Here is a 25255-nt window from a genome sequence, read left to right on the forward strand (position 1 = left end):
TTAATCTCCTTGGAACAGACTGCCTGGTGTTTGACTATAATTGGAAAGCAGTGAGAGGATTAATCCTCCCTTGATAGGAACAGGTCGGCCAGTAGTATCGGGGTAATAAGTGACCAAGAAGCGATTGAGTCCCATTCTCCTGGGCTCCCTTCCCCGTCAAGGGTGCTAGAACTTGCCCAATATAGCCAGATCCTGCCTCACTCTGGGGAACATCAGTGCTTCCAGACTTCTTGTGCGACACTCCCCGTTCTAGTTCTTACAATCCCCTTAGACTGCTCTCCGAGTGGTTCCAAACTCTGGGACCACTCCCAGATTCAAGGATTTTTAAATGTGAGTGGTTCTATCTTGAGATCAGCCCTCTTAATACATCGGTTGGAAAGGTGATTTTTTTTTTTTGTGCAGTTTTCTACAAGGTGGTGGAGACCTTGAAATAATGAAAACGTGAAAATTGTAAGAAATCTTCAGTAGTTCGGGGGTACACAATGGGGAAACTGTGGTATATATTGCCTTCACACGTCTCGATGATCATCTCATTTATAATGGTGTCTGACAGTCTTCCTAGTGAATAAAACATATTCTGCCACTCTCCTGCTTTTTTTGCTGATCTTAAAATGGAGACCTATAACTATATTTAGAAATTGTTAAGTGTTCTGAAAACCTGTAGACTCTGTTTCCATTCACAGTGCCTTTCTATATGTGCCTAAGGATGAAAGCTCTGGAAAGCTTCCGAATTGTACCAGTCTGCAACACAATGGTAAGTTTATATAGATTTTCCATATTCTACAGTTTATAAACTGTATGAACTTTGAACTGTTTAAACAACTGCTGTTTAATGCTTGGGAGAAAGACTACAAATTTAGGTTTCTAGTTTGGGGTTACAATGTGTGTGGGGGAGGAATTGTCTTTTTATGATCTTATATAGTGCTAGATTTTACTGCAGCTCAATCTGGGAACACACTCATAGAATCCTAGAATCTTACAGCACAGAAGGAGGCCATTTGGCCCATCGTGCCTGTGCTGGCTTTTTGAAAGAGCAATCCAATTAGTCGCACTGCCCTGCTCTTTCCCTTGTAAATTTTCCCTTTTGGAGGGAATCAGGTAAGGGGAGTGTGGGACTTAGTATGGGCGAGGATGCATTTTGGATAAATTGAAGCTTATGGAAGGGAAGAGAAAAGGCAATTAACAAAACCAATTACTTTGGCCCGAATAGCTCCTTAAATTTACAATGCGAGCTATGATTAATTAAAATAATAATCTGATTTTTTTTGTATTTCAGGATTCAAAACTCAAAGCATAACACCTGTGAATGAAGAAAATTACTTTGAAGACGACACTCAAGTGGAGCCTTTGGTGATAGAGGGAGAGATAACTGAATCTGGATACAATTTGTACCAGGTAGACTGATTGTTTATGCTTAAATTTTTTTTTGTGTCTGTTTTGCATTATTAGATCATCCTTTTCAGTAAACTTTTATTTAAAAAAAAACAAAACTTCCATACTTCCTTTCAATTTTCTTACCACTTCTATCCCCCCTCCCCTACCCAGCTGCTTCTTACTGCTGCCTGTAATGCTTGTAAGGCTGAGTAGTGTAAACCATAGAATTCAGTAGTGCACTAAGCTATTGATTCTCTTTCCTGTCCCCTCCCTGGTCTGATAAGCCTAAAGGTGCCCTTATGTTTTAGAGCAGATCCCAGGAGAGCAACCTAAGTGAACTGATCGCCCATGTTAACACATATAAGCAGAACTCCTGGATCAGAAATCCAGTAAATCTGTGCACGAGAGAGTGGCTGAAACACTTCAGCCGCTACGTGTGCATTAAGTGCTAACATCATGCCCTCGGTAAAGGCTGATGTCATGACATCTGTAACACCCGAGGGATTTGTTCTGTAACCATTTTGATTGGAAAGGAAGATGCGGCATTGGCCCAGTTCACGTAAAGTTTTAAGAGTGAGAGCAGGCCAAGAAACATCATGGCAGTATCACTGTGGAACCAGTCCAGTACATGTACAGTACTAGTACGATGTCAGTCGCGGCTCAATGGTAGTATGTTTATCTCTATGATTTTGTTCATTACAATATGTCTGAACAAAAGATACAGGGTGTCTTTCATTTGTAGATTGCTTCAAATACTGCATTAGTTTCTGAGACAGATGAACAGCAGGAATGCCAAGGGACTGAAATAAGGTTAGTGGATGGATTTATTACATTTGCATTTGCTGCAATGAAGGACTGTTTCACCTCCCCTCCAATGCAATCACTTCCTGCCCCCCCCCACCCCCCCATTCTCTAAAACCCCAAGAACCCTCTTCTCATAGGAGCATAGAAATGTACAGTACCAGAAAAGACCATTGTAGGATCTCACACCAGACCCAGAATCTTGGAAGTATCATATCCCAAGATACCTCTCATACCCCTCTATCCAGGCACTTATTCATACTCCTTTGAATTTGGTGATCCAACCATTCCCCACTGCCTCTTTTAGCCATTCAACACCTTTTGCATAAAGTAGTTACATTTAAAATGTAATTTCCCCCTCCCTCTTGTTAAGTTTGAGGCTATGCCCTCTTGTAGAATCTTTGACTGTTAAACATATTGACATTTACCTTGTCTGTAGCCTCTTAGGATCTTGAATACTTCAGTAAGATCACCCGAGCCTTCTCTCTCCAGTATAAACATTCCCAGATTCTATAGCCCCTCCTCGTAACTCAGGTGCCTAATCCCATCCATCAATTTAGTTACCCCTCACTGCACCCTCTCCAGTGCCTGGATGTCTTTCTCATAATGTGATGACCAGAATTGTGCACACCACTAGGTGGGGTGGGGCTAGACCAACGCTCTGTACAAACTCAATCACTTCCTTAGATTTGTGCTCTATTCCTCTGGCTAAATAGCCCAGGATCTTAGTTGCTCTTTTACGCAAATTTTTTATTTGATTTTTTTTACGCAGTGAGTTGTTATGATATGAATGCACTGCCTGAAAGTGCGGTGGAAGCAGATTCAGTAGTAACTTTCAAAAGGGAAGTGGATATACACTTGAAAAGGAGAAATTTGCAGGGATATGGGAAAAGACTTTGCATTGGTCTACGTTCAGTGACATCTGTGACATGTGTGTGTCAGCCGTGGCTCAGTGGGTAGCACTCTCCTCTCTGAGTCAGAAGGTTGTGGGTTTAAGTCACACTCCAGAGACTTGAGCATATAATCTAGGCTGACACTCCCAGTGCAGTACCGAGGGAGTGCTGCACTTTCGGAGGTACTGTCTTTCAGATGAGACGTTAAACCAAAGCCCCGTCTGCACTCTCAGATGGATGTAAAAGATCCCACGACAACACAGCTTTCTGTTCAATCCCTGGGCTTGCGACAATTGTTAGACACTGCGGTTGATAGGGTACGAGGGCTCACCTACTGGAGTGGTCTTTTAGGCTGAGCACAAGGATAACAGCTGAGATAATTACATAGAATTTACAGCACAGAAACGGGCCATTTGGCCCAACAGGCCTATGCCGGTGTTTATGCTCCACACAAGCCTCCTCCCTCCCTACTTCATCTCACCCTATTAGCATACAAGTCCAAAGGGGTAACTTTACTGCCTTGTGGCTGAGACATTAAATCAAAGCCCTGTCTGCTGGTGCAAGTGGATGTGAAAAGATTCCATGTCATTATTCAAGGAGGAGAAGGGAGTACTCGTGACTCGGCCAACGTTCCTACCTCAATGGGCACCACCAAAAACAGATTAACTGGTCATTCATCACGTTTGCTATTTGTGGGATCTTGTTGTGCATAGTTTGCCTCATTTGCTTACATGATGTCGGTGATTGCACTTCAGAAGTACTTTATTGGCTGTGAAACACTTTGGGAAAGAAAGAAAGAACTTGCATTTCTAAAGCGTCTTTCACAACCTCAGGATGCCCCAAAGCGCTTTACAGCCAGTGAAGTATTTTTGATGTAGAGTTACTGTTGTAATGTAGGAATATATTAAGGATGTGATGAGCTGCTCATTACAAATTTGGGTCTGCCGTCGATACCTTCTTGGGCTCAGTGACTTCAATCGCTCCCGTAAGTGGATCCCAAACCCTTTGTAATTAATTACCCACACTCTGCACTTCCAAGCTGTCTGAAAATTGTCAAATTAGCTCTCGTTATACCGCATATCCAAAGTTTTGTGCTGTGAACACATGCAGACAAGAAAGACTTCTCAAACTTGTTTGATATTAATATCCAACTGACTGTCATTACATGCATCTGAGCTGTGCGTTTGTCCAGATTCTGGGTTCGGGTCTCCTAGCCTGCCATGTCTCCTAGCCTTTCTCTTAACAAATAAGGTTAAATCATTGTAAAATGTCTGGCTAAGTAACTTGATGTATCTTTTTCTAGCAGTGTCAGCAGCCTTCAGTACCAATGTTCAGACAGACCTATATTGGAAAATAATTTTTCTGGAATACCACCTTGTTCTGAATCTTCATTCCAGAAATCAGCATTGACAAATGGTATGCTCCAACTTTGTATTTGTGTATGCCACCAATTCACGGTAGACCCTGGTGTTTTATAGTAAAATGTGTGAATGCTAGTGCTGTGTCTTTACATGATATGTGAGTGTAAGTGCTTACAGTAGTTCTTGACAGTCCTCGCTGTAATAGGATTTCTACAAATCGATAAATGTTTGTTTTTTTGTCTTTTTTTGGCTAAATTATGAAGCCGTCTAGCTTTAAAGGTTAAAAGGCTATTATTTCACGGTCCAGTTCTGTTCTTAACTGGCAAGTAGATTTATTTGGCTCTTTAAAAGTACTTCGAATTTAGGAGAATGCGTGGGTTAAACTGGTTGAGTTTATATACTTGTATAAAAAGAAACGAGGGGCGAAACTTTAAATCTGTGTCCAGTTTTCTCCCATTCCTTTCCTGAAGGTGCCAGCAGCTCTCGATTACTTAGCACAAGTGGCCATTCATGCATGAGCCTAGCCAGGAAATGTCAGCAGTCTGTTTGACTAAGGTGTGACGCAGGTGAGCCTGAGCCTGGTCCTGGTCTTGCCTAATATCCATGCACCCATTTGTTCCAGCAGGGGTTGGCGGAGCATGTTCAGGAGAACAGCCCCTGGTTAACTTCCAGCACCCCCCTCCCCTCCTGCAAACCTCATGATCCTAAGGCTGATTGTAGAGAATCCACTGCAACCCCACCTGAGACCAGCTAATGCAGCACTGTCCAGGGATTGAACCCAAAACCTTCCTGGTCTGATTAGTCCAGTATCTCACTGGCTGTTGAATTTACCCACTGGTTTATATTAAGAATGGCTACTTGGATGTGATACCAGCAGCTGATGCCACCCATGGAACTGTGCGTAGTTCGTAGTGCGAGCTGGTGTCTTCAGGAGGGTGGAGGAAAAAAGGAAAATGAATGTTAACTAAAAGTAACGAGGACTTTTTCCCCCCCTTAGATTTAAGGTTTACCCAGGGGCATTTATTGCTACCAACATCAGCATGTGCTCCAGCTTCTCTGCAGCTGAATAGCTCAGAGCATTGGACCGTGACCAGGCCTGTGGCTTCAGTAAGTCTGAAATTCGATAATCCCTTCCTGACCCATTTGATCTGCTGCTGAATTTACTGCGTTTATGTAGTTACGGGCCTTTAGATTATATTAGGAAATGAATTGCACTCCCTAAAAAAACTCTCTAGCATGCAGCACACTGGAATAACCAAACTCATTTATAACAGTTGATTCTTTCAACTCTGTTTTTAAAAAAATGAATTCCTTCATCCTGTTGGATTAAAGCACCTTGTTTTTGTTTTAAATGGCATCCTTTGTGACTTTCCCTCCCCTCAAAAGACTGTGGGACCGTGTTCTCGGTTTTGCTCTTATTCCTGTAGTCAGCAGTAGATTTCTGTTGATCTCCCATGACGTAACACCGAGAAGGGAGATAAGCGGTGAGATCCAGGAGACGGTACAGAGAACAACGACAAAGAACGATCCCTATAGTTAGCAATATGAGGAAAGGTTGGAAGAAATGGAGGCTCCTCAGCCTTGATGGTGGAACTGAGATATTAACTAAGATAAATCCAGAGCACTACTTCAACGTCAATAGTAGGATTCAGGTTCAAACTGGCGAAAGGTGACTTTAGGACGGATTCAGGAAGTCTTTCAAGACTTGAAGTGGCCTTCTGGTACTACAATAAGATTCATTCAAGATCCAGTTTGGTGAGGCAGGGAGCACTGTAAGATATTTTTCTAGATGAACCAGCAACTTGCCTTTCTCACCTGTATTTGTCTGTGAATCTTTCAAGACATCCAACACAACATGTTTTTCTCCATCTAAGTGTGCACTGCTCTGGAGTTGTGGATTTCTCCAGAGTTGCCATCTTTGTGGCATTGTGATTGGACAGAATGTATTTTTATCCAGAGCACCTTTGCAATGAATTTTTATACTGTGGCCCTTTAGAGGAATGAAAAAAAATCATCTTCATAAAGTAAGTGGATTTCATTGTCCAGTAACTGTTCCTCAAAACAACAACATTTATATAGCACCTTTTAATGTAGTAAAATGCCCCAAGGCCCTTCACAGGAGCATAAATCACATTTTGACACCAAGCCACATAAAGAGATATTAGGACAGGTGACCAAAAGCCTGGTCAGACAGGTAGATTTTAAGGAGCGTCTTAAAGGAGGAGAGAGAGGTGGAGAGAGGTTTAGGGAGGGAATTCCAGAGCTTAGGGTCTAGGCAGCTAAAGGCACAGCTGCCAATGGTGGAGCGATGAAAATCGGGGATGTGCAAGAGGCCAGAATTGGAGGAACGCAGAGATCTCAGAGAGTTGTAGGGCTGGAGGAGGTTACAGAGATAGAGAGGGGCAAGGCCATGGAAGGATTTGAACACAAGATGAGAAAACTTGCACCATTTGCCGATGCTTCTAATGTCACTTTAATATTGCACAATTCTGGCCAATTTATTTTTTACGAGCATTGTAGATTTATATTCCATGTGAATTTGTTTTTGGATATTTTGGAGATCCAGTACTATATATTTGAAGCGTTCTAGAGCATTTAAAAGCAGTTGGCCAACTAGAGATTAAATGTTACTTTCTTTAATGTGAAACATTGCAAATGGTTCAGAGATTAAATTGTTTTGTCATTATTTCCAGTTTAATTATCCATTGGAGCTGACTGCACTACCATCTGGTTACTGTAGATATTATTTCATCACAGTTAAAGGCTGCAAGAAAAAACAGTGCCGGTTTGGACATGAACTTAAAAAAGGAGATGAAAAAGTAAATGCGTTATTTCTTCATGCTATTGATTTTCAATATACTTTCTGAGCTGTAGTACTTTTTGTAGAGATTCTATTGCTTCTTAACCAGGTTCTGTTCTCTTTTTAGAAGTAATTTATCTGCTTGACAGATAATTAGTTTTAGTGTTTACTTATTTTGAAAATATTCAATAGTAATTTGAATCATTGTCAAGGAAAGAATTGTTCTACAATGTGATGAATCTTTTACCCATTAGTAACTGATTTTAACATTTGAACTGTGTGAATGAGTAGATGTTTGCTTGCACATTCGCATTGACCTTTTCTAGAGCTGATTATGATTTCAGGATGATCCACTGAAACTTTCATTCATTTTATGTTTTCCAGTTTTGTATGGAGATTGTTCAGAAGCTCATGGAGACCAGTAATCCGTATCTGTTACTACGCGCAGGTAGGAATAAGCTTGCTAAGTGCCATTTTTTGTAGAGCTTTTACAAATGCATTGTAGTTTTCCTCATTGGTATTTAACAGAACTGTAGCATGACATGCAGTAGTATAATTAATTCACATTGACTGCATACTATACAGAATGAGAGTTCTTCTTCAAAATCAATATTGGTTGGTAGAAATTCTAAGATTATTCTCTTCCAAAAACCTTGAATCACACCTTAAAATTGGTTGCTTCCAGAGTGAAAGCTATCTTACTTACCTTGGTGCGAGGTTGCGAATTGCAAAGCTCTTTGCACCCTTGTGTGTGATGCGAGGGAGCATGGAAATCCCTCTGCCCTATACTTGCTTGGCCATGTTAGCTCACGCCTCACGTTGCCAGTGGCCCGTTTATGTTGGTCCTTCAGATCATTAAGTTTATCAAATTTGTTTGTTCATGCTGTCCTTGTGGATAAACTGTTATTTTTTTGGTTATAGATTAGTGTTTAGGCCATCATCTAGCTGCACTTGACTGCTGACTCTTCTGTTGATATAATTGTATTATGCTTTCTGCAGCACATTAATAATGGCCAAAAAAGCGCTGCATTAAGGTTAGGGTTAGGGTCATGAAGTCTAAAGTTTGACAAGTGATCTTTTTGCTGAGAGAAATAAAAGGGCCAAGTGAACTCCTGAGTAAATCATCAAATGAGTTTTATAGATGAGAAATAAATTGGTGTCCAAATGAGAGGCAATTTCAGCTGTGAGCATTTGAATGACCAAGATGGTAACAATGAGTTTATGTTGAAAAGGCAAAAGGGGTACAGTTTGGGATGAATGCAGGGTGACAGTGGGCCTGAATCTGCACAAGTTGGGCAAATATATGCGAATGGTTCCAGAAATAGTACTTGTGAGGAGTACAGCAGTCAGGCGTATACAAATACTAGGATCAGGCCCTTAGACTAGCCATGTGTGTTGCACATATGATCATAGAATCATAGAATGATGCAGCAAAGAAGGAGACCATTCAGCCTGTGCCTGTGCTGGTGATGTGGGATAGCCTAGATCTAAAAGCATTCAGGAAGGGTACATGTGCATGTAATGTTAGAGGTTATGTTAGGGTAGATGTGGAGAGGATGTTTCCACTCATGGGGAAGTCCAAAACTAGGGGCCATAAATATAAGATAGTCACTAATAAATCCAATAAGAAATTTAGGAGAAACTTCTTCACTCAGAGAAATATAGAAAATAGGAGCAGGAGCAGAAGTAGGCCATTCGGCCCTTCGAGTCTGCTCCGCTATTCAATATGATCATGGCTGATCCTCTATCTCAATACCATATTCCCGCTCTCTCCCCATACCCCTTGATGCCTTTTGTGTCTAGAAATCTATCTAGCTCCTTCTTAAATATATTCAGTGACTTGGTAGAGAATTCCACAGGTTCACCACCCTCTGAGTGAAGAAATTTCTCCTCATCTCCGTCCTAAATGTCCTACCCCGTATCCTGAGACTGTGACCCCCTCGTTCTGGACCCCCCCAGCCAGGGGAAACATCCTCCCTGTATCCAGTCTGTCTAGCCCTGTCAGAATTTTATATGTTTCAATGAGATCCCCTCTCGTTCTCCTAAACTCGAGTGAATATTGGTTGAGGGATAAATATTGGCCAGGACACTAAAGACCCAGCAAGTCTTGTGGTAAATAGAGATGATAACCAAAAGGCAAAGAAATTGTACTTGTGTAGAATGGCAGAGTACCAGAGATGTTTGATACCAAAATTCAAAATGACCTTGCAATGGAAGGAGATTGAGCTCCAGCAGCCAACACACAGTCACTACAGGGATGTGACCACCTGCCATTCCTCTACACATTACATACACTGGGGGTCATTTTGACTTTGGGCGATAGTGTAAACCTGAGAGGGCAGACGGGGCCCTGGTCTAATGATTCATCCAAAAGACAGCACCTCCTACAATGCAGCACTTCCTCAGTTCTGTGAGTGGTGAGAATGTGGAACTCGCTACCACAAGGATTGGTTGAGGCGAATAACATAGATGCATTTAAGGGGAAGCTAGATAAGTACATGAGGGAGAAAGGAATGGAAGGATATGCTGATAGGGTTAGATGAAGTAGGGAGGGAGAAGGCTTGTGTGGAGCATAAACCGGCATGGACCAGTTGGGCCGAATGGCCTGTTTCTGTGCTGTAAATTCTATGATGCTCGAGCAGAGGAATACTGAATGGAGAAAATACAGGACCGGGAAAGACTGTAATCCGTCTGGCCGGTTGCAAGAACCAAGTCTCCCAGAGCAGTTCATTCCACACATTCACCACCCTTTGCATGTTCTCAGGATGTGGGCGACACTGGCAAGGCCGCATTTATTGCCTATCCCCCGGTGCCCTGAGAAGGCCATGACAGTTGTTAAAATGTTGCTTTTGAAGTTGCTGAGGTATTTAATTTTTGTTTTTGCAGCAAAAAAATTTAATTGAGGCATTATAATTTTGGATGAAGACATCGTATCCAATTTTTAAAATCTTATGGGGCCCAGCTGATTCAAGGAATTCCAAGCGCCCTCTCGCCTTGCTATTGGCTGTAATGCTTCAAATAAAGCCTAATATTGCAGTAGGTAGATGTCAGGAATAGCTTCAGTACTGTAATTGTAACCCCCTTGTTGGCCTTTATTGCAAGGGGGTTGGAGTACAAGAGCAAGGAAGTCTTGCTGCAATTGTTCAGGGCTTTGGTGAGACCTCACCTGGAGTACTGCGTACGGTTTTGGTTTCCTTATCTAAGGAAGGATATACTTACTTTAGAGGCGGTGCAACAAAGGTTTACTAGATTAATTGCTGGGATGAGAGGGTTGTCCTATGAGGAGAGATTAAGTAGAATGGGCCTGTACTCTCTCTGGAGTTTAGAAGAATGAGAGATGATCTCATTGAAACATACAAGATTCTGAGGGGGCTTGACAGGGTAGATGCTGAGAGGTTGTTTCCCCTGGCTGGAGAGTCTAGAACCAGGGGACATCGTCTCAGGATAAGGGGTCGGCCATTTAGGACTGAGATGAGGAGAAATTTCTTCACTCAGAGGGTTGTGAATCTTTGGAATTCTTTTACCCCAGAGGGCTGTGAATGCTGCGTCATTGAGTATATTCAAGGCTGAAATAGATAGATTTTTGGACTGTAGGGGAATTAAGGGCTATGGGGATCGGGCAGGAAAGTGGAGTTGTGGCCAAAGATCAGCTGTGATCTTATTGAATGATGGAGCAGGCTTGAGGGACCGTATGGCCTACTCCTGCTCCTATTTCTTATGCTCTTATTTAACAACTGAAAAATGCCAACAGAAAAGTAATCCTGCTGCTTGTTCTGTCCCCTTTTTTATTTTTTCACTGCACTTCTAACTAAATAACCCTATTCTTTCATTCGGAAAGAAATTAAAATGCCCGTTTTCCCTGCCTTCTGGGTTGCATTGTCCAATCTGAGAGCTGGAACCCATGCTGAGAAAAGAATTGACCTCGGATTTGCTGAAACCTGAAAGGGTGGTGGAAGCAGATTCAATAGTAACTTTCAAAAGGGGAATTGGATATCTACTTGAAAAGGATAGATTTGCAGGGCTGTGGGGGGAGTGGGATTAATTGGATAGCTCTTTCAAAGAGCTGGCACAGGCACGATGGGCCAAATAGCCTCTTTTGCACTAAAAGTGATTCTTTTAGCCCATTGTGGTCTAAAAATGTAAAGAATAGCGGTCACGTCAACTTCTGGCAAGATTTTGACACGTTACTGCTAATTGAGCTACATTGTCCACAGTGCTTCCAGTCAGTTAAGCTCGGGTGAGAAGGATATGCCATGGCTTTAGCACTAGAACAGTGACTCATAGTATGGTATAGCACAGAAGGGGCCATTCGACTCTTTGAAAGAGTTATCCAATTAGTCCCACTCCCCTGCTCTTTCCCTATAGCCCTGTAATTTTTTTCCCTTCAAGTATATATCCAATTCCCTTTTGAAAGTTACTATTGAATCTGTTTCCACCACCCTTTCAACTCGCTGCGTAAAAAAATGTATCCCCTCTGGTTCTTTTGCCGATCACCTTAAATCTGTGTCCTCTGGTTACCGACCCTCCTGCCATTGGAATCTGTCAAAACCGTTCATGATTTTGAACACCTCTATCAAATCTCCTCCTAATCTTCTCGGCTCTAAGGAGAACAACCCCAGCTTCTCCAATCTCTCAATCATTACAGAGAGATGCAAAAGCTATAGAGTAGTGATAACTGGGGACTTCAACTATCCTAATATAAACTGGGATAACAATAATAATATAAGGGGCAAAGAGGAGGAGGAATTTTTGAAATGTGTTCAGGATAACTTTCGTAACCAGTACGTTTCCGGCCCAACGAAGAAGGAGGCATTGCTGGACTTGGTTCTAGGGAATGAGGTGGGCCAAGTGGAGCAAGTGTCAGTGGGAGAGCATTTAGGGAGCAGCGATCATAATATCATAAGGTTTAGAATAGTATGGAAAAGGACACGGACCGCTCCAAAGTGAAAATATTCAATTGAAGGAGGGCCAATTTCAATGGGATGAGAACAGATCTGGCCCAGGTAAATTGGAATCAAAGATTGTCAGGCAAAACTGTAATTGAACAATGGGCGGCCTTTAAGGAGGAGATGGTTCGAGTGCAATCTAGGCACATTCCCACGAGGCAGAAAGGTAGGGCAACTAAAGCCAGAGCTCCCTGGTTGACAAAAGAGATAGTGAGTAAAATGAAACTGAAAAAAGGGGCGTATGACAGATGTCAGGTTGATAACACAAGTGAGAACCAAGCAGAATATAGAAAGTTCAGTGGGGAAGTGAAAAAGAAAATAAGAGGGGCAAAGAGGTAGTATGAGAATAGACTGGTGGCCAACATAAAAGGGAATCCAAAAATCTTCCACAGGCATGTAAACAGGTAGTAAGAGGAGGGATGGGGCTGATTAGGGACCATAAAGGAGATCTACTCATGGAGGCAGAGGGGATGGCTAAGGTACTAAATGAATACTTTGCACCTGTCTTTACCAAGAAAGAAGATGCTGCCACAGTCTCAGTAAAGGAAGATATAGTTGCGATACTGGATGGGCTAAAAATTGATAAAGAAGAGGTACTAGAAAGGCTAGCTGTACGTAAAGTAGATAAGTCACCCGGTCCGGATGGGATCCATCCTAGGTTGCTGAGGGAAATAAGGGTGGAAATTGCGGAGATACTGGCCATAATCTTCCAGTCATCCGTAGATACGGGGGGTGGTGCCAGAGGACCGGAGAATTGCAAATGTTACACCCTTGTTCAAAAAAGGATGTAAGGATAAACCCGGCAAATATAGGCCAGTCAGTTTAACCTCAGTGGTGGGGACACTTTTCGAAACAATAATCCGGGATAGAATTAACAGTCACTTGGACGAGTGTGGATTGATTAGGGAAAGCCAGCACGGATTTGTTAAAGGCAATCGTGTTTAACTAATTTGATAGAGTTTTTTGATGAGGTAACAAAGAGGTTAGATGAGGGCAATGCAATTGATGTGGTATATATGGACTTTCAAAAGGCATTTGATAAAGTGCCACATGGTAGGCTTATCATCAAGATTGCGGCCCTTGGAATAAAGGGGGCAGTAGCAACATGGATACAGAATTGGCTAAGGGACAGAAAACAGAGAGTAGTCGTAAACGGTTGTTTTTTGGACTGGAGGGCGGCGTACAGTGGTGTTCCGAAGGGACCACTGCTTTTCTTGATATATATTAATGACTTGGACTTGGGTGTACAGGGCACAATTTCAAAATTTAGAGATGATACAAAACTTGGAAGGGTAGTGAACAGTGAGGAGGATATTGATAGACTTCAAGAGGATATAGACAGGCTGGTGGCATGGGCGGACACGTGGCAGATGAAATTTAACACAGAAAAATGCGAAGTGATACATTTAGGTAGGAAGAACGAGGAGAGGCAATATAAACATGAGGGCACAACTCTAAAAGGGGTACAGGAGTGGAGAGATCTTGGGTATATGTGCACAAATTGTTGAACGTGGCAGGGCAGGTTGAGAAAGCGGTTAAAAAAGCATATGTAATCCTGGGCTTTATAAATAGAGGCATAGAGTAGAAAAGTATGGAAGTCATGTGAACCTTTATAAAACACTGGTTCGGCCACAACTGGAGTATTGTGTCCAGTTCTGGGCACCACACTTCAGGAAAGATGAGAAGGCCTTAGAAAGGGTGCAGAAGAGATTTACGAGAATGATTCCCAGGATGAGGGACTTCAGTTACGTGGATAGACTGGAGAAGCTGGGGTTGTTCTCCTTGGAATAGAGATGGTTGCAAAGAGATTTAATAGAGGTATTCAAAATCATGAAGGGTCTGGACAAAGTAGATAGAGAGAAACTGTTCCCATTGGCAGAAGGGTCAAGAACCAGAGGATATAGGTTTAAGGTGATTGGCAAAAGAACCAAAGGTGACATGAGGGAAAACCTTTTTACGCAGCGAGCGGTTAGGATCTGGAATGCACTGCCTGAGGGGGTGTTGAAGGCAGATTCAATCATGGCTTTCAAAAGGGAACTGGATAAGTACTTGAAAGAAAAAAAATTGCAGGGCTACAGGGAAAAGATGGGGGAATGGCATGAGCCGGATTGCTCTTGCATAGAGCCGGTGCGGACTCGATGGGCCGAATAGCCTCCTTCTGTGCTGTAACCTTTCTATGATTCTGTTCTTCCCATAACTGAAGTCCCTCATCCTTGGCACCATTCTAATAAATCTCTTCTGCACCCTCTTTAAGGCCATGACCTCCTTCCTAAAGTGTGGTGCCCAGAATTGAATACACTACTCCAGCTGAGGCCTAACCAGTGTTTTATAAAGGTTTAGCATAACTTGCTTGCTTTTGTGCTCTATGTCTCTATTAATAAAGTCTAGGATTCCATATGCTTTTTTATCTCTGACTCATTATAGTCCTGACCAATTGTACTCTGGCTTCCCACATTGGCCCATTTTAACTGTGAAGCTAAGGGGTGGTTCTCTGATGTGACTTCTGGTAATTAACTGAGCGGGTGGGGTGGAAAGTCTTGTCCCATCGATTGAGAGTAACAGCATGGCTGTAAGCATGGGAGAATGATCAAAGACAGCACAAATGTTTCCCAACCCCGCAGATAATGATGCATTGTTTTTTTTTCTACTCAGTAAGCATATTTAGAAGTTACTACAGAAGTTTTCAGCCTGGCATTTATTGTAGCTCCCAAGTGATGCACAGACTACATTTCGCATTGTTAAAGGTGCATAGGTTGCAAGACCTGTTTGAACTGCTCAATATGGCCATAATCATGAAGATGTTGGTGAGTAGTCATTTTTATTAATAATCCAAATTGAAGTTAATAAATTGTCCTACCTCTCAGCAATAGATAATGTACAAAGCAGCTACAAACAAAGACCCAACTGTTTCATTGAACAGGGAGCCATCAGTCCCTGCTCTCCGTATGATCAGTGTTGTAAACTGATGCTACGGCTGAATGCTGTCTCAGGCAGTTAGTAATCAGTAGCTGTTAGTTTTCAACGTGATAACACTTGAACTGTAAACCATGAAGGTTGGCGAGTTGCTGCTGATGCAATTTATTGCTGATCTACTTGACTTAATTTTGAACAGTAAAACTTAAAAATACCAGGTAGGATTGTTAAATGGTGTAGAAGGGCAGTAGCGACTAGGAATTTTTTTTTACATTCGTTCATGGGATGTGGGCATCGCTGACGAGGCCGGCATTTATTGCCCATCCCTAATTGCCCTTGAGAAGGTGGTGGTGAGCCGCCTTCTTGAACCGATGCAGTCCGTGTGGTGAAGGTTCTCACACAGTGCTGTTAGGAAGGGAGTTCCAGGACTTTGACCCAGCGACGATGAAGGAACGGCGATATATTTCCAAGTCGGGATGGTGTGTGACTTGGAGGGGAACGTGCAGGTGGTGTTGTTCCCATGTCCCTGCTGCTCTTGTCCTTCTAGGTGGTAGAGGTCACGGGTTTGGAAGGTGCTGTCGAAGAAGCATTGGCGAGTTGCTGCAGTGCATCCTGTGAATGGTACACACTGCAGCCACTGTGCGCCGGTGGTGAAGGGAGTGAATGTTTAGGGTGGTAGATGAGGTGCCAATTAAGCGGGCTGCTTTGTCCTGGATGGTGTCTAGCTTCTTGAGTATTGTTGGAGCTGCACTCATCCAGGCAAGTGGAGAGTATTCCATCACACTCCTGACTTGTGCCTTGTAGATGGTGGAAAGGCTTTGGGGAGTCAGGAGGTGAGTCACTCGCCGCAGAATACCAGCCTCTGACCTGCTCTTGTAACCACAGTATTTATATGGCTGGTTCAATTAAGTTTCTGGTCAATGGTAACCCCCCGGATGTTGATGGTGGGGGATTTGGCGATGATAATGCCGTTGAATGTCAAGGGGAGGTGATTGGACTCTCTCTTGTTGGAGATGGTCATTGCCTGGCACTTGTCTGGCACGAATGTTACTTGCCACTTATGAGCCCAAGCCTGGATGTTGTCTAGGTCTTGATGCATGCGGGCTCGGACTGCTTCATTATTTGAGGGGTTGCGAATGGAAGTGAACACTGTGCAGTCATCAGCGAACATCCCCATTTCTGACCTTATGATGGAGGGAAGGTCATTGATGAAGCAGCTGAAGATGGTTGGGCCTAGGACACTGCCCTGAGGAACTCCTGCAGCAATGCCTTGGGGCTGAGATGATTGGCCTCCAACAACCACTACCATCTTCCTTTGTGCTAGATATGACTCCAGCCACTGGAGAGTGTTCCCCCTGATTTCCATTGACTTCAATTTTAGTCGGGCTCCTTGGTGCCACACTCGGTCAAATGCTGCCTTGATGTCAAGGGCAGTCACTCTCACCTCGCCTCTGGAATTCAGCTCTTTTGTCCATGTTTGGACCAAGGCTGTAATGAGGTCTGGAGCCGAGTGGTCCTGGCGGAACCCAAACTGAGCATCGGTGAGCAGGTTATTGGTGAGTAAGTGCCGCTTGATAGCACTGTTGATGACACCTTCCATCACTTTGCTGATGATTGAGAGTAGACTGATGGGGCGGTAATTGGCCGGATTGGATTTGTCCTGCTTTTTGTGGACAGGACATACCTGGGCAATTTTCCACATTGTCGGGTGGATGCCAGTGTTGTAGCTGTAGTGGAACAGCTTGGCTAGAGGCGCAGCTAGTTCTGGAGCACAAGCCTTCAGCACTACAGCTGGGATGTGGTTGGGGCCCTAGCCTTTGCTGCATCCAGTGCACTCAGCCGTTTCTTGATATCACGTGGAGTGCATCGAATTGTCTGAAGACTGGCTTCTGTGATGGTGGGGATATCGGGAGGAGGCTGAGATGGATCATCCACTTGGCACTTCTGGCTGAAGATGGTTGCAAACGCTTTAGCCTTGTCTTTTGCACTCAAGTACTGGACTCTGCCATCATTGAGGATGGGGATATTTGCAGAGCCTCCTCCTCCCGTTAGTTGTTTAATTGTCCGCCACAATTCACAACTGGATGTGGCAGAACTGCAGAGTTTTGATCTGATCTGTTGGTTGTGGAATCACTTAGCTCTGTCTATAGCATGTTACTTCCGCTGTTTAGCATGCATGTAGTCCTGTGTTGTAACTTCACCAGGTTGGCACCTCATTTTTAGATACGCCTAATGCTGCTCCTCGCATGCTCTTCTACACTCCGCATGGAACCAGGGTTGATCCCCTGGCTTGTTGGTAATAGTAGAGAATTGTGCATCAAGGCTTCCTTTTTGTAGAAAATATTGGGTAAGAAACTTTCTCACGAAACTTTAGAAACTCTACAAGCTAGTTATTTTTTTCTCTTAAAGGTTATTTCTTCAACGTTGTCATGGTGTCACAACTGAAAGTCTGGGCAAGCAAGTTTCTATCACCAATATTTTGTTAGTTTCCTCTAATTTATTAGTAGACATTTGGTTGGCAACTTGCTTTTCAGAGCAATTTCAGTGTTCAGACATTGACCCACGATGGCACCAGATGCCAAATTCTGCAAAACTTGTTGGATTTTCTGGTCACTGGCTACCATGTCTCGTGTCTCAAGTGTCTCACTGCCAGAATCTTGAGACTTGTGCACATTCCTTAAGCAGGTTTCACAATGTAGAAAAACTTGTAGACAAATATTGTGCAATGGAGATTGATGCAGAAGCAATCCAGCAATTCGAACATTTTCCTGGGATAGATAACTCCTATCAGCTTGCAGCTTAATACGTATTGCAGAACTTAAACGTGGGAAATCTCAGAAAGGCTCTTTGACTGAAAAACCTGCTTCATAAATTGATCTCAACCCAATTTATCACCGTTTCTCCATATCCAACTCTATTCCATCTTTTCAGCCTCCTACTCTCAGACCCACTTGTGCCTATCTTTGAAAACGTTTTCAAAGTTCATCCGTACTATTTCAACTCTCACCCTATTGTGCTTTTGTTGTTGATTTATATTATCGATTGCCCTGAAGGTTCTACCTTAAGCCGTGATTGCCAGCTTGGCTTTTGGCGTGGTTGTTCTACTGGTGGTCTTAGTGCCTATGTTGCTCATCTCTGAACCTCTGTTCTGGCGCACTCGGGTGAATCATTTTTCATCATATTGAATTTATTTTTTTGTTAATTCGTTCATGAGATGTGGGTGTCGCTGGCAATTATTGCCCATCCCTAATTGCCCTCGAGAAGGTGGTGGTGAGCCGCCTTCTTGAACCACTGCAGTCCGTGTGGTGAAGGTTCTCCCACAGTGCTGTTAGGTAAGGAGTTCCAGGATTTTGACCCAGTGACGATGAAGGAACGGCGATATATTTCCAAGTCGGGATGGTGTGTGACTTGGAGGGGAATGTGCAAGTGGTGGTGTCCCATGTGCCTACTGCCCCTGTCCTTCTAGGTGGTAGAGGTCACGGGTTTGGGAAGAAGCCTTGGCGAGTTGCGGCATTGCATCCTGTAGGTGGTACACACTGCAGCCACAGTGCGCCGGTGGTGAAGGGAGTGAATGTTTAGGGTGGTGGATGGGGTGCCAATCAAGGGGGCTGCTTTGTCCTGGATGGTGTCGAGCTTCTTGAATGGTGTTGGAGCTGCACTCATCCAGGCAAGTGGAGAGTATTCCATCACACTCCTGACTTGTGCCTTGTAGATGGTGGAAAGGCTTTGGGGAGTCAGGAGGTGAGTCACTCGCTGCAGAATACCCAGCCTCTGACCTGCTCTTGTAGCCACAGTATTTATGTAGCCGGTCCAGTTAAGTTTCTGGTCTGTGGCGTCCCCCAGGATGTTGATGGTAGGGGATTCAGCAATGGTAATACCGTTGAATGTCAAGGAGAGTTGGTTAGACTCTCTTGTTGGAGATGGTCATTGCTTGGCACTAGTCTGGCGCGAATGTTACATGCCACTTATCAGCCCAAGCCTGGATGTTGTCCATGTCTTGCTGCATGCAGGCATGGACTGCTTCATTATCTGAGACGTTGCGAATGGAACTGAATACTGCAATCGTCAGCGAACATCCTCATTTCTGACCTTATGATGGAGGGAAGGTCATTGATGAAGTAGCTGAAAATGGTTGTGCCTAGGACACTGCCCTGAGGAACTCCTGCAGCAATGTCCTGGGGCTGAGATGATTGGCCTCCAACAACCACTACCATCTTCCTTTGTGCTAGGTATGACTCCAGCCACTGGCGAGTTTTCCGCCTGATTCCCACTGACTTCAATTTTACTGGGGCTCCTTGGTGCCACACTCGGTCAAATGCTGCCTTGATGTCAAGGGCAGCCACCCTCACCTCACCTCTGGAATTCAGCTCTTGTCCATGTTTGGACCAAGACTGTAATGAGGTCTGGAGCCGAGTGGTCCTGGCAGAACCCAAATTGAGCATCGGTGAGCAGGTTATTGGTGAGTAAGTGCCGCTTGATAGCACTGTCAGTGACACCTTCCATCACTTTGCTGATGATTGAGAGTAGACTGATAGGGCAGTAATTGGCCGGATTGGATTTGTCCTGCTTTTTGAGGACAGGACGTACCTGGGCAATTTTCCACATTGTCGGGTAGATGCCAGTGTTGTAGCTGTACTGGAACATTTTGGCTAGAAGCACAGCCAATTCTGGAGCACAAGTCTTGAGCACTACAGCCGGGATGTTGTTGGGGCCCATAACCTTTGCTGTATCCAGTGCACTCAGCCATTTCTTGATATCACGTGGAGTGAATCGAATTGTCTGAAGACTGGCTTCTGTGATGGTGGGGATATCGGGAGGAAGCCGAGATGGATCATCTACTCGGCACTTCTGGCTGAAGATGGTTGCAAACGCTTCAGCCTTGTCTTTTGCACACACGTGCTGGACTCTGCCATCATTGACGACGGGGATCTTAACGGAGCCTCCTCCTCCCGTTAGTTGTTTAATTTTCCACCACTATTCACAACTGGATGTGGCAGGACTGCAGAGTTTTGATCTGATCCGTTGGTTGTGGAATTGCTTAGCTCTGCCTATAGCATGTTGCTTCTGCTGTTTAGCATGCATGTAGTCCTGTATTGTAACTTCATCAGGTTGGCACCTCATTTTTAGGTATGCTTGGTGCTGCTCCCAGCATGCTCTTCTACACTCCTCATTGAACCAGGGTTGATCCCCTGGCTATATCCCCAGTGCCGTTGATGGGCTCTGCTACTCCGCACTTCTAAACAAGTAACTATTAATGGACTTTCCTCTCAAATAGCACTAACTCTGCTGTAGTTTTAGTTGCATTAATTTGGAGACTTCCCGGGCCTGGGTTCTCAGCTGCACTGTGTTCCTTCTCTATGTCAAATCTATCTTCTCCACTCTTTTAAAAAAAAACACATTTAGTTGAGCATATTTTACCTATTTGATTCAACGGCCTTCTCTGATAACTACTTCTGTATGTCTAATACATTATGTAAGAAATAGTCCTGCCTGAATTAACGGCACAGAATCAGGCCATTCGGCCCAACTGGTCTATTCCAGTGTTTATGCTCCACACGAGCCTCCTCCCACCTTACATCATCTAACCCTGTCAGCATATCTTTCTATTTCTTTCATCCTCATGCCTTTATTTAGCTTCCCCTTAAATGCACCTGTGCTATTCGCCTCAACAAGTTCACATTCTAACCACAATCTGGGTAAAGAAGTTTCTCCTGAATTCCTTATTGGATTTATTAGTGACCATCTTATATTTATGACCCCTGGTTTTGGTCTTCCACAAGTGGAAACATCTTTAAAATTATGAAGGAGTTTGATAGGGTAGATGTAAAGACCTCTATCACTCCTTCTCTTTGAGAGAAAAGAGCCCCAGCCTGTTCAATCTTCCCTTGTTCCCTGCTCATATATAAATTGTTACCAGAGTTTTAAACACACCATCATTGTGATTAATTTGCCTGACTAACATTATCAGTCTCCATCTTGAAAACTTTTCCCTGTAACTGTTGCACAATGATCAATGTATATCCTCTGAGCCTCTCAGAGAAACTGAGCCTCTGTTCCATCTTAGTTCTTGTGAGACCACAAGAACTAAGATGTTTTTCGTTGAAAGAAGGATGGCACTTGAAGGGAGATGGGTGTATTGGGACGCGCAGCAAGTTTGGCCAAAACTGTCTTCAAGAAGCCGACATCACCGATACATTGAGCTTTTGATGTAGTCAGTAATCAAAGGTAATGTATGGGCGACGTTTCTGATTGTAAGTCTTAGTCTCGATAGTTTTATTTTTGTGGTGCTTTGCTCATACCAATTTGCGTTAGAATGCAGAACATATGTTGTGAGATCTTGTTAGGTTTTCAATATTGTAATTTCTCAGCAGAAAAGTTTTTTTCTCGTGTCCTGTCGACATTTTGATCTGATTTGACTGTAGTGTTACTTTTCTTTTCCCTCATTGTTTTGCTGCTTTCTAATTGGCTATTTTCTGCTTTCATTATCTAACCAATTGTATCAGACAAAAACATTTTCTACAGAAAAAATTCTCCCCAACCACATTGCAGCAAAAACCATTCTGAGGTACTGCTACCAGGACAGTTTTCCACCTATCCCACTAAAAATAAAATTATTAAAGAACGAACTTGCATTTCTATAGCACCTTTCATGACCTCAGGTCGTCCCAAAGGGCTTTACAACCAATGAAGTACTTTTGAAAAGTAGTCACTGTTCTAATATAGGAAATGCAGTAGCCAATTTGCGCACAGCACGCTTCTGCAAATAGCAATGTGATCATGACCAGATAATCTGTTTTTTAGTGATGTTGATTGAAACATAATTATTGGCCAGGACACCGGGAATAACTTCCCTGCTGTTCTTCAAAACAGTGCCATGGGATCTTTAACATCCACCTGAAAGGGCAGATGGGGTTTCAGTTTAACATCTCATCCGAAAGACGGCACCTCTGACAGTGCAGCACTCCCTCAGTACTGCAGTGGAGTGTCAGCCTAGATTATAGTGCTCAAGTTTCTGGATGCTAAATGCATAAAAAAATCAACAATTCATAAACCATACCAACTTATCTATCTCGCTTCTAATCCCTTTCGCCCCCCCCCCCCCCCCCCCCCAGTACCTTTCTCTCCTCTCTTTCCATGCATAGCTGGGAGACATACAGAATACAGAGGAGATAGACAAAAAGAGAGAAAGAATAAGAGAGTCAGATAAACAGAGCTGACATGGAAAAGTCTATGCAGGACAAAGAGAGAAAGAGTGGAAGACCAACTAAGAGCAAATTAGAGAGTGGCAGAAGAGTGGAGAGAATTAGAGTGGAAAACGAGCAGAGACGAGACGATTGGAGAGTGGGAGAAGACAGAATTGGAAAGTGGGAGATTAGCAGAGTGACAGAATTAGAAAGTGGGAAATGAGCAGCTAAATCGTTATAGAAGGGAGACAGTTTCTTTTTTGTCTGAATAACACCACAAGAAAAGATTAGTAATATAGAGCAAAATGAAAGCCCAGTTTTCTAAGAATCATCCAGCACAGAGGGAGGCCACTCAGCCCATTGTGCCTCTTTGAAAGAGTTATCCAATTAGTCCCACTCACCTCTTTCTCCACAGTCCTGCAAATTTTTCCTCTTCAAGTATTTATCCAATTCCCTTTTGAAAGTTATTATTGAATCTGCTTCCACCACCCTTTCAGGCAGTGCATTCCAGATCATAACAATGCTGCGTAAAATAATTTCTGCTCATGGCCCCACTGGTTTTTTTGCCAATTACCTTAAATCTGTGTCCTCTGGTTACCGACCCTCCTGCCAGTGGAAATAGTTTCTCTTGATTTACTCTATCAAAATCCTTCATAATTTTGAACACCTCTATTAAATCTCCCTTTAACCTCCTCTGCTCTAAAGAGAACAATCCTACCTTCTCTGGTCACTCCATATATCTGTCCATCATCCCTTCTTTAAAACCATTAGCAAAGAAAATTTGAAGTAGAAATGTGCAATTAACAGAATGCTACCAAACATATGGCAAATATTTTCTCTTCTAGCCAGAAGGTGAAATTTTACTGAATGTATTTGATCATGTGGCATCCACAGACTCGAGAGCCATCGTTCCCAATCTCATAGAGATAACCTGCAAGGTAGGAGCAACTGCTGCACATTTTACACATGTGATAGAAGTGAAGAGTTGTAGCCTTGTACATAAAACACAGGATTTGCTACATTCATTGACAATATGTTTGAAGAAATGATATTAATTGAACTTGTTCCTTCCATATGCTGTCTTTAATACTGAGTACACAACTATATATGTATGTGTGTCGCTCTCTGTACCTCACACTTTGTCTGACACTCTGTCTCTCGACCTCGATCTCGCACGCTCTCTCCACCTCGGGGGCGCGCGCGCACGCTCTCTCCACCTCACCTGTAGAAATATTCTAGACTAATGAATTGTGGAAAGAAAATTTGGAGACTACTTACAGGGGTGTGTATTAACAATAGATTTATGACTAGGAGTTTTCAATTATCCAAAAATAGACTGGAATACAGAAGATGTGTGTGGTGATTTTTTTTTATGCAGTGTTTTCAGGATTATTTTTTCAACCAATATTTTGCTCCTTGCACAAGGAAAGTAGGCATTCGCTTTAACTTATGATCTTTTGTGGCCTTTCCACACTGATGTCTTAATCACAAACAAGGCTGTCTCTTGACTATTACTTGTCTCCCTTAGTACCCTCGCTACCTGCACCAGGAATAATTTCTTCCCAGCTATTTCTCTAATTCATTATCCAACACCCAATTCACTCTCTTCTGGCCCTGCATCCCATTTCTTTAATTCAAAAATTATCTCCTTTATTCTCCAGATTTTTAAATGCAATGGTACTTTTTTCAGTAAAGATAAGCACATTTTAAATGTTTTATTTATAAGCATATTTGAAGAATTTCTTCCAGATGCAGTTTGATGATTCAGAGGTGAGAATTTGTAATGAAATGAAACCATTACATAAAGCAGGCAATTTTTAGACAAATGAATTGCACTGAATTCTGTTGGAAAAGCTGCTTAAACAGCTAGTTGTGCTCCAAGTTTTGGGTGTTACATATCTTAAAATACAAGGAGTACAGCCGTCATTCAAATATGCAATGAGTAATCAACCAATCTAATTTGGAAAAATGTATGTAAAGAATCTTACAACACCAGGTTATAGTCCAACAATTTTATTTGAAAATCACAAGCTTTCGGAGATTATCTCCTTCGTCAGGTGAGTGAGTGGAATTCCTTGAACGTTTCGCATTTATAGTCAGAGAACAATACCTGGTGATTACAGATAATCTTTCCAACTGCCCGTTGTCAAGGCAATCAAAGTGTTCAGACAGAGAGGTGTTACCTACAAGACCACTGAATATACAAACGGCCAGAACAAAAGACACAGAGAGAGAGAGAGGGAGAAACATCCGAAAGGAAGAGAAAGACAGAGAATGACCCGTTGTATTAAAAATAGATAACACTTTTTCGCTGGTGGGGTTACGTGTAGCGTGACATGAACCCAAGATCCCGGTTGAGGCCATCCTCATGGGTGCGGAACTTGGCTATCAATTTCTGCTCGCTAATTTTGCGTTGTCGTGTGTCTCGAAGGCCGCCTTGGAGAACGCTTACCCGAAGATTGGTGGCTGAATGTCCTTGACTGCTGAAGTGTTCCCCGACTGGGAGGGAACCCTCCTGTCTGGCGATTGTTGCGCGGTGTCCGTTCATCCGTTGTCGCAGTGTCTGCACGGTCTCGCCAATCTCGAAAAATGTAGAAAACATCCAATAAAAATTGTACTCGTTTTCTAAGATGGTCTGAGGGCATAAAGGTTAGTTTTTTCCAGAGTGATGTAAATCTGCATTTTTTAGTTTTGCAAATGGATTTCTAATTAAATGTCTGCATTTGAAATAAACAATGATAGGAAAGTGTCAAATATATTTTAGTATATACTTTTTATATACAAAGTAATTTGCTAACTTTTTCAGCTTGTGGAGGCAGGACTTAAGCTCCAGTTGGATCAGTTTAACTACATGATACATCTGCTGAATCAACTGCAAGTGTCTCACCAAGAAATACATTTCATCGCGGCCCTTAAACCCAGGTAAGCAGTTGCCCATTTTGTTCTTGCGTAGCCCCGTCGATTTGGAATTGTAAGCCTGTGA

The 25255-nt window shown here is 43.0% G+C and overlaps 1 protein-coding gene across 2 annotated transcripts in view; it reads left to right on the forward strand.

Annotated features, from left to right (window-relative positions):
• Positions 1-25255, forward strand: part of topaz1 (testis and ovary specific TOPAZ 1) — a 70980-nt gene that overhangs the window by 11636 nt on the left and 34089 nt on the right. Inside the window, exons 4-13 of one of the 2 annotated variants that reach the window (XM_067981712.1) lie at positions 684-754; positions 1277-1395; positions 2117-2184; positions 4372-4484; positions 5427-5536; positions 7123-7248; positions 7614-7677; positions 14828-14979; positions 23118-23210; positions 25079-25194. In XM_067981712.1, coding sequence (XP_067837813.1) covers positions 684-754; positions 1277-1395; positions 2117-2184; positions 4372-4484; positions 5427-5536; positions 7123-7248; positions 7614-7677; positions 14828-14979; positions 23118-23210; positions 25079-25194 — 1032 coding nt within the window. The remainder of the gene's footprint in view (positions 1-683; positions 755-1276; positions 1396-2116; positions 2185-4371; positions 4485-5426; positions 5537-7122; positions 7249-7613; positions 7678-14827; positions 14980-23117; positions 23211-25078; positions 25195-25255) is intronic. The other variant, XM_067981713.1, reaches the window with a different exon arrangement.

Source organism: Heptranchias perlo, chromosome 3 (genome assembly GCF_035084215.1).
Source record: "Heptranchias perlo isolate sHepPer1 chromosome 3, sHepPer1.hap1, whole genome shotgun sequence".
NCBI lineage: Eukaryota > Metazoa > Chordata > Chondrichthyes > Hexanchiformes > Hexanchidae > Heptranchias > Heptranchias perlo.